General features: G+C 50.4%; 1 protein-coding gene across 1 annotated transcript; it reads right to left on the minus strand.

Annotated features, from left to right (window-relative positions):
* Window positions 1–432: 432 nt before the first annotated feature.
* Window positions 433–9,142, minus strand: septin7b (septin 7b). The gene is made up of 12 exons (XM_068755599.1): window positions 9,046–9,142; window positions 6,410–6,516; window positions 5,383–5,483; window positions 5,163–5,297; window positions 4,573–4,690; window positions 4,389–4,481; window positions 4,213–4,309; window positions 4,055–4,106; window positions 3,785–3,913; window positions 2,343–2,478; window positions 1,715–1,857; window positions 433–1,559 (listed from the first exon to the last, which is right to left on the minus strand). The coding sequence occupies exons 1-12, from the start codon at window positions 9,053–9,055 to the stop codon at window positions 1,520–1,522; spliced, it is 1,161 nt and encodes a 386-aa protein (XP_068611700.1). The 5' UTR covers window positions 9,056–9,142; the 3' UTR covers window positions 433–1,519.
* Between the last annotated feature and the right edge of the window lie 200 nt (window positions 9,143–9,342).

Raw genomic sequence — 9,342 nt, forward strand, 5'->3', positions numbered from 1 at the left:
CGGTAGAACCCGGGCTGCATCAGGGCGGCTCTCCGGTCACCTGCTCCCGCATCCACAGACACGAGGAGTCCCCGCGGAGAACCGGGCCGGCAGCGGAACTCCTGAAACGATTCACCGCTCTCTGTGCGTAAAATGAGCACGGCGCGTAAAGACGGTTCGAGTTGCGCTTCTGTTTGTCGCCAACTGAGCACAGAACAGGTGAGAGTTTAGAAACGTCTTTATAATTTAAATGTTACTTTATATATAAAGTGTTTGTTTAAATCTGAAAGAAAAAAATTGTCAGAATAATTGTTCAACAGAATTCCAGGCAGAATTGAAACTTCTTTTTTTTTTTTTTAAACAGGTGAATAAATAATCTATCAATATTCCCACAAACGTTGGGACTGTTAAACTGTGGAGCGACGTGTGACCTCCAGAATAAACCCACCTCACTGGTATCATCACAGGTTTATTAAGTGACTTTATACAATACAAATGAAAAATAAAATTAAAAATACAGATCGAGTACACGGCCATGGCGAACTGCGTCGTCGTCTCCTCGTTTCTTTCCGATGGTTCCTGCAGCCTGATTGAATATTTTTCTTTTAAAGCGTCAAAAGTTCGGCGTCAAGCGGTCGTTTGTCGCCCGGCGGACGCCGCTCGAGTCTCCGAGGGTCCCCCCCCCCCCCCAAACGTACAAAAGTTCTGACTTCAGTTGGCTCGGTGTATATAAAAATAAACTAAAGTGAAATATAACACTTGTGACATTATAAATGGTGGCCGAAGGCTAGTAGGACAGCTAAACACAGAGGAAAAGAACGCATTACGGCTCAGGAGAAAGAAGCTTTAGCCATAAAAAAGAGAAAGAAAGAAAGGAAGGCCCAGGGTGCGTTTGATTTTCCTGTTAACCCCCACACCGAGGAGGGGGTTACGCTCAGAAGAAGAAACAGAAATTATTGCCTTGTCCTCTTTTTACTTGTATACAATCTGGAAGATCAGATTACTGGTTATAAACTATTACTTTTATTTTTCCAGTAAACACTTTGTTCGACAGCCGGATACGACTCACGGGAATCTTCTCCTGTCTATACTTCAGTCATTTACTTATGAGCAACCTTGGGATGAGAGAGAGAGAGAAAAAAAAAGAGCAATGGGACAGTATTCTGATAACGACAATAATAATAATAATAATAATAAAAATAATAATAATAATGTGGGTTTGGCCTTCCTAAAAAAAATAATTCTGTGGTTGAGGAAAAAGACATTCTGATGAGTCCAGAGGCAGCGAGGGGGCTCTGTGGTGGCAGCACAGGAAGTACATGTGGACCCCATCCACCTCCTCACGGTGCCGCCAGCACCCCCCTCTAGTGGCTGGGAGCGGGAGCGCAGCGCTGCTGACAGACAGAGAGGAGGAGGTGGGTTGGGAGAAGAGAGGAGCGAGGAGGAGGTGGGTGAGGTCGGTGCCACACGACCCCCCCCCGCCCCCCCGTGTCCTGACCTGCAACGTTGGCAAACAAAAATAACTTGATCCCGCCCACTTTTAGAAGATCTTTCCTTTCTTTTTGTTTTTCTCCAGAGTCCTGCAAGAAGAGGAGAGACACGATCGGGACGTTTGCTTTTCATGGTTTCATGCTGTTTGGACTCCATCTATTCTGCAGGAGCATTAAACAGCCACAAGGTGGCGCTAAATCATCACCACACGTCTACCCGCGCCCCCTGAACCTGACAGCCGCACCTGGAGGCCTCCAGTTTCTGCTGCTCCAGGCGCTGCTGGGCCTCCCAGTTCGCCCTCTCCTCCTCGAACACGCGCCTCTTCTCCTCCAGCTCCCGGTGTTGAGCCTCCAGGTTCTTCTTCATCTGCTCGTGACGCCGCTGAAGCTGCAAACGGCACGCAGAGGAAGAGGTCAGTAAACGCACCGCCGCACACGGGGCCAGGGATCCAATCACGCGGCGCGCGGGAAGCAAGTCCAAGAGGAAAAAGACACCGAACAGTTACCGATTTACGGATCAGAGATAAATCCCACCCACAACCTCAACCTGTAACCATGGAAACAAGCAACAAAAAAATAGGCCGAAGTTCCTAAAAAGCGAAACACACCACTTCAGAAACCGGTTGATGTGTGTGTGGAGAAAAAACTGGATCGTATCGACAGCTGGTGTGGAAAAGAAACCAGCGGCCAGACGGAGTCGCTGTCTCCATGGCAACAAACAAAAAAAAAGAGCACCGCTTCAGTATTTAGTTAGTGTTCGACCGCCAGACGTCAGAAGAGGAAGGAAGCGGCGCAGAAAGGGATGAGAAACTAACCATTACCAAGAGCTGCAGGTGTGTGTGTGTGTGCGTGCATGTGTGCATGTGTCTCTACCTCAGCTTCAGAATCTTTGAGCTTCTGCACCTTCTCCTTGACCTTCATCTCAAACACCTGCTCCATCTCCATCTCCATCTTCTTCATCTTATTCACGTGCTCTCGCCTCTCCTCCTCCATCTGGGCCAAGGGACTCCTACACACACACACGCACACGCACACACACACACAATAAATGTTCGACTAAAATGTAGAGAAAGGAGTCGTGGCTAAACAGTTTAAGGAAGACGAAGAACAGAGCGAATCACTGGCGTAAAATAAAAAACCCAAACACCAGCCCTCATTTAGTCCGACATGTCGGGATGCAGGGGGGGCCGAGAGGTGAAGTTTCGGGACAGATGGGACCCAGGAACAAACCGGACCGTCCATGATGCATCTCTGAGAAGCAGCGACGGTTAGCGCAGCCGGCGGGTTAAGTGTTAGTGAAGCTAACGCTCCGTTAGCATCCAGAGACCTGGTGCGAGGAGAAGTTATCTGTGATCTCCAGGAGAGCCTGATTCACCCCCGTATCAGTGCAGGAACGGAAACATCCCATAAAAGAGGGAAAAGCTAAAGGAAGAGAGGACGGACCGGGATAGAGTGGCAGAGGGCGGGGACATCGGACGGAAAAGAGAAACGGGTCAGGCTGAGATTAGTCGTTTGTGATCGCACAAATAAAAAAAAAGAAAGAATAAAGGCCCCGTCATCGAGCAGCAGCAGCGACAGAGTCACATCTCTGAACATTTCATTTCTCCCACTGTTCCCGGGAATGTCTACTGGGAAAAGAAGGGGGGCGGGGAGGAGTAAACACCCGGAATGCAGCCGAAGGGGGAGGAAAAAGGAAGGGGGGAGAAAACAGACGTCGTTCACGAGGGTCTCTCAAAAGAGGAAAAAATGACCACTTACATTCCTTCAACCGTGTCAAGCCTAAAAACAAAACACACACAACCACACACATTCACACGCAGACACACACACACACACACACACACACCATGCAGTCATGAGGTCATGCACGAGAACGTCCGCCAGACGAGTGATTTCAGCCGCTTTAGCTGCAAACGAACTAAAGTGAAAAACACAAAACACATTGATGGCTGTGTGACCAGCTAGGATGCTAGGCTGTGCGTTAGCATCAGCAGCGTGAGGCTCTGTGTTGTTGCTGTTAGCATCAGCAGCGCGAGGCTCCGTGTCGTTAGCATGAGCAGGGTGTGGCTCCGTGTTGCTGTTAGCATCAGCAGCGTGAGGCTCCGTGTTGCTGTTAGCATCAGCAGCGTGAGGCTCCGTGTTGCTGTTAGCATTAGCAGGGTGTGGCTCCATGTTGCTGTTAGCATTAGCAGGGTGTGGCTCTGTGTCGTTAGCATTAGCAGGGTGCGGCTCCGTGTCGTTAGCATCAGCAGCGCGTGGTTCTGAGTCGTGTCGTTAGCATCAGCAGGGCGAGGCTCCGCGTCGTTAGCACTTACTTGGTGGACAGCTGGCCTTTGGCCCGGTTGTTGTCCACCCCGTTGTAGGTGACGGCGGCGAGCTTCCTGCTGCGGTAGTTCTCGTAGTGCACGTTGTTCGTCACGTCCTTCAGGTCCTGCATGTGAGTTCTGGGGAATTCAAGACGCCGTAAATCGGCCGAAGACGACGCGCCGGCTGCCCTTATGTTAGCAGACCTTGTCTCCTTAGCAACCGAGTCGACAACCTGCCACGCTGATTGCTGATCATGATAAAGGCTATTGATTAGCTACCTGATGAGCATGTCCCTGAGGATGGTGAAGTCACAGTGGTCTCCGTTTTCAACTGAGGGGACAAAACAAAAGCGGATGAGACACAAAAGCTACATCCCGTTAACAAATGCTCAGCTCCTCTTTCAGCCTCCATCGCCATGGAAACCCAACCCCCGTACCTTCTGCGACCCCCCAGGGGTACTGTCTCCCTCTCACTCTCTTGCTGTTCACTTCGATGATGGTGTTGCTTCCGACCACGGCCAGCGGCAGCTTGTCCTGCCGGAACGAGGACATCCGGCGTCATTAGAGCCGGCGGGGGCGGGGGGGGGGGCGAGCGGCGAGCGACGGAAAGTACCTTGATCTTCTTCACCAGCCGGTTCTCCTCCGCGTCATCCGTCTCGGGGAACTCGTAGATCTTTATTTTGTGCTCTTGGATTTCCCTCATAATCTGACGGGGGGGAGAGAAATGAAATAGAGGTCTGACGTCGAGTGAACCCCGAACGGAGGTCGCCGCGGTTTAAACCGGGGAAACTCCTGACCTGTTTCTTGAACTGCTGGCATTCCTCCGGGGTCAGGGTGTCTGCTTTGGCGATCAGCGGGATGACGTTGACCTTCTCGTGCAACCGTTTCATGAACTCGATGTCCAGCGGCTTCAGCCTGCGCGGAGAGAAACGCTGCTTTACGCGGCGCCGGCGGCATTCCAGCCAGGGCGGTGCGTTTGAGTGCGAAACAATTCATCGGGCGGACTTTACCGCTCCGCTTACTGTTTGAACTATTATTTCAATAAATGAGCCAACTCAGTCCCATATGACCATTTATAGTGTTGACCCAAGACAGGGCAAGAGGTTAAACCCCCCCCCCCGCCGCCCCCCCAAACACACACACACACACACACGCCTGCAGCTTCATGCTGTTGCCCACTGAGCCATTCCAGAGGTCAGCTAGCTGAAAATGCTAACGAAGGAAGCGCTTCCCTTTGAAGCCACGTTTCAAACCGCTGATCCTCGGGACGCTCTTCGTTTCGTACTTACATCCTGCCCCCCCCCCCCCTCTTCAAACACTCAACCAGACCGACGTCGCGGCGCGCCGGACTAAACCGTCCACACGGCGTTCGTCTCCCACGCCTCACCCGTGTCCAGACGGGGCGATGAAGTACAGGCAGCAGTGGATTCGGCTGTCGGGCATCTGCCGTCTGTTCACCCGAGACTCCGAGTTCAGGTAGTCTTCGAACTTGCTGTCGATGTGGTCGATGATCGGCTGCCAGCTGCGGAGGAAGAGGAAGAGGAAGAGGACGGTCAGCCAGCTGCTACGGCTGGAGAGCGAAGGCCGACGGGCCGGCTGATCCTTACCAGTTGCTGTTGTCGACGGCGTCTCCAAACCCGGGGGTGTCGACTATCGTGAGCAGCAGCTGGACGCCGCCTTCCTTCACTAAAACCTTGGCTTGCTCCACCTGACGCAGGAAGGAGAGAAGAATGAGGGCGCGTTCCAGTCGCTCCCGCCACAAACGTGGACTCTGAAGTGTTTCATCCAAACGACAGGAAAGTGTCAGATCCTAAAGTCTGCGAAGAAAACACTTAAAGCTCGTAGCGTGTAGCAACACGCCAACCCAGACTGTGCCATTAGTTAGCTATGCTGAGAAACCAGAGAGGCGCACAAGCATCAGGAGAAAGCAGGGTCGCCTCGTCGGGAGCCAGACGGATAAAGAGCAGCACCCGGGGCGTTCAAGATCGCAAAAACGTTGCGTAATTAGGAAAGGCGGCGTTTAAAGCAGCAGCAGGGAGACACACAAATGAGGTTTTACGTCTGAGCAAATCAGACATTAAGGGAACCGGATCAACAAGGTTCTCCGGGGGGGGGGGGTTCTGTGGGTTTCAACACGTGAAGCTTGAGCGTTTATTTTAGGCCGGAACCGCCTCGCTCCTCACGGCGGATCGGCCTGCAGCACATCAGGTGAAGAGCGCAGACAGGAAGTTGTGGCTGCTGCTGTTCTGCAAATGCTTCACAGGCCGTGCGTTCGCGCACTTCTTCCTTTCACAGACACGCGATCCACGTCATTCATTGGCGTTCTGACATGTTTAAATTTTCTCGCCCTGTTGAAGGAAATGATCCAGAATGGTAACCGTCTGATCCAATCTCCCCGAGCTGGAGATCTAAAGGCCTCATTAAAGACCGCTGGCGACTCTTGGAGATACCCTCCAGACAAATAAACAAACGATCACGGATGCTCACGCGTCCTCCAAACGTCAAAGGCAATTATGTCATTAACATACCGATGCTCCGTTAGCCGTCTAAACGCTAAACGCTAGCCGGACAAACACGACGACAGTCCACTCCTGCTCTGATGAACCCTCCAGGGGGAGCAGACGGAACATTTACCTGCACGGTCTTCTTGATTCGATGTGAAGGTCCAGGGTACTCTGATGAATACAGGTCCGTCAGGAACAGGGAGTTGATCAACGTGGATTTGCCCAACCCCGACTCGCCTGGGGAAAGAGAGAGACAAAACAGTGCTCCTTTTTCCAGTGAACGATCCCGTCCCTGAAGGCAACCTGGCCTTACGATCTACACAAAGATCACCGTCGACATCTTTAACCCTTATGTTATGTTAAGGGTCAATTTGACCCATTTCAGTTTTCGTGTTGACCAAAGTACTGGTTATCCTTTATTTTTTGTCATACAATTTTGTGACTTTTCCTCATCTTGGGTCATGAACTTGTGTGTAAAATCTGGACACATTGATGTGTAGTATAATGTCTGTGCAGACTTTGTATACGAATATGATGTTGGGGTCATTTTGACCCGGACACTTTAATGTGGGTAAGAAGCTGTTCAGATCCAAAATAAACATTGATGTCTTTTATGTCCTTTATTTAGATTGCCCAATTATTTGTATTTTGACTCCCTCTAAATAGCTATTTTGACACAGAGACCCAGGTGTGAGTAGAGGAGGAACTTTTTCTCCCTTGTCCTTGTCACTGTTCTCATGTCATCTCTTTGACAAACACACCAAAAATGAGCTCCAGAAGGTTTACAGTTGATGCTACTTTGGCTTTAGTGATGCAGAGGAAGAGATTTCAGAGACCGGGGACAATGTTATTGATGATCCAGATTGTCAATTTTCCTCCAATGAGGAGGATTCAGAGGACGAGTCTGCCATTGTCTCTCCATCAGATGAAAACCAAGGAATGCAGCAATAATCATCCACAGAGGGGACATGGGCATCTAAAGATGGTAATATAAAATGGTCAACAGCACCACACCAAAGCCGAGGTGGACTGTCATCTTCCAATGTCATCAAAAGGACTCCCGGTCCTACAAGATTTGCTGTCACACGAGTCGATGATATTCAATCAGCATTTCAGCTCTTCATATCCCCACCAATAGAGAAGATTATACTGGACATGACCAATTTGGAGGGAAGGCGTGTATTTCAAGAGAAATGGAAGCCACTGGATCAGACTGACTTGCATGCTTACATCGGAATTCTGGTATTAGCTGGAGTCTACAGGTCAAAGGGAGAAGCAACTGCAAGTCTGTGGAATCAAGAGAATGGAAGGCCAATCCTTCGAGCAACAATGTCTCTGGAGACATTTCACATGATATCTCGTGTGATCCGATTTGACAACCGCGACACCAGAGCTGTTGAACATTGAAAATCTGAGGAAATGGAGCAAGTCGAATGAAAAAAAAAAAGTGTTCATGAAGAGGAAAAAACTTCAAATAGTTCTTAAATATAGTGTTGGAATTAAAAATGTATTGTATGTCTCTTTTCTAAATGTTCATATAATCTAAAATGAAGACGTTATTGGTTTAACGCGGTTTTTTTTTACTGTTTTGAGTGGATTTACACAGTGCGGGTCAAAATGACCCTAACATAAACAACGTAATTATTTTTCAACATAATACAAGGGTTAAGAGGGCCGAAAGGTCGTGCATCCATCCTGACATTTGGCCAAACTCATTCACATTTAAACAGCGCAGACTGTCTCTCGCTGCGTGTGGAATCGGAACGGAGCGCCGTTCACACGCTCCTAATGAAAAGCAGCGTCGGTGGAAGCAGCCAATCACACGGCCCGCCTTGGCTGGTTTCCACAAGTCAATATTTTTACACCAGTGCTCGTGTAGTAGCACTTGTCTGTCGTGTATTTCACGCTTGGCGTGGAGCTACGGTACGAGCCGCCGGAATGCGCTTCCGTTTCACGCGGGCCGGGCAGACGCGCCGGTGGCTGCTGGGAATTCCAGTCCGACGACTCCCCTTCCCTTCCTCCATCCGTCATTCCTCTTTGACACCACTCTGGTGACGCAGCGCGGGAGGGGGGAGGGGGGGGGGGGCATGTGGGTGGCGATATAATCAAACTACCGACGAAGAGCGCCTCCTCTTACTTTTCCTTTCGCTATATTGCGAAGCCTTCTGTAAATGATTCTCCAAAATGGAGGCATGCGTCTCAAACACGTCCCGGGGCTCCGCTCGGTCGCCGTCCAGCGGCGTTTACGGGCCGCGCCGCGGAACGCTTTGTTACGAGGACGTTCTAAAGGAAGTCGCTGACGAATAGCGATGGGAGACTTCACTCCAACTGAAACGTATCCGGAGCCCTGCAGGCAGAAAGCCGGTGGAATGCGCCGGGAGAGGAGCTATTCTTAGAGGCATGTTGGGTACAAATTCTGTTGGTCCCACCACAGGAAATGGTTCTGACCCGAGGAAACATTTCCCCTCCAAACAGGGACAGATCAGCGGAGGAGGCGTCAAAAACACATCCCAGCGTTTTAAAAGAATGTCTGACGGTGTCGAGGACCCGGTCGATGCGGTTCTCCTCCCTCCCCTCTCGGAACATAACTCCGCAAAGCTGGGGGGGGGGGGGGGGGCGCGGCTTCCTCCTGGTGTCTAAATATCATCACACCCATAAACAATCTCACGACTCTCGAACACAAACCACAGAGGCGGGCTCCAAAATGCCAACCGCGAAACGCACAATGAGGCGATTCATTGGAAACGCAGCGGCGCGGATTCTTACCAACAACCATCAGGGTGAACTCAAAGCCCCTCTTCACAGACTTCCGGTAGACTTGGTTGGGGAGGCTTGCAAAGCCGACATATCCTTCCAGGTTCTTCTGCTGCTGTGAAACAGTAAAAAAAAAATGAATGAAATAAAGGAAAACACATGTAAAAAAAACAACAAATAAAAACACAAGGAAATCGTGCAGCCAAGGAAAATGCCGACTACATTTATGACGCTGTAAAACAACCCCCCCACCCCCCCCCCGTTAAAGGCAGCAGGAGCCCTCATGTTCCCTGAAGCTAATCCAGTTAG

This window comes from Brachionichthys hirsutus, chromosome 3, assembly GCF_040956055.1.
Source record: "Brachionichthys hirsutus isolate HB-005 chromosome 3, CSIRO-AGI_Bhir_v1, whole genome shotgun sequence".
Classification (NCBI taxonomy): domain Eukaryota; kingdom Metazoa; phylum Chordata; class Actinopteri; order Lophiiformes; family Brachionichthyidae; genus Brachionichthys; species Brachionichthys hirsutus.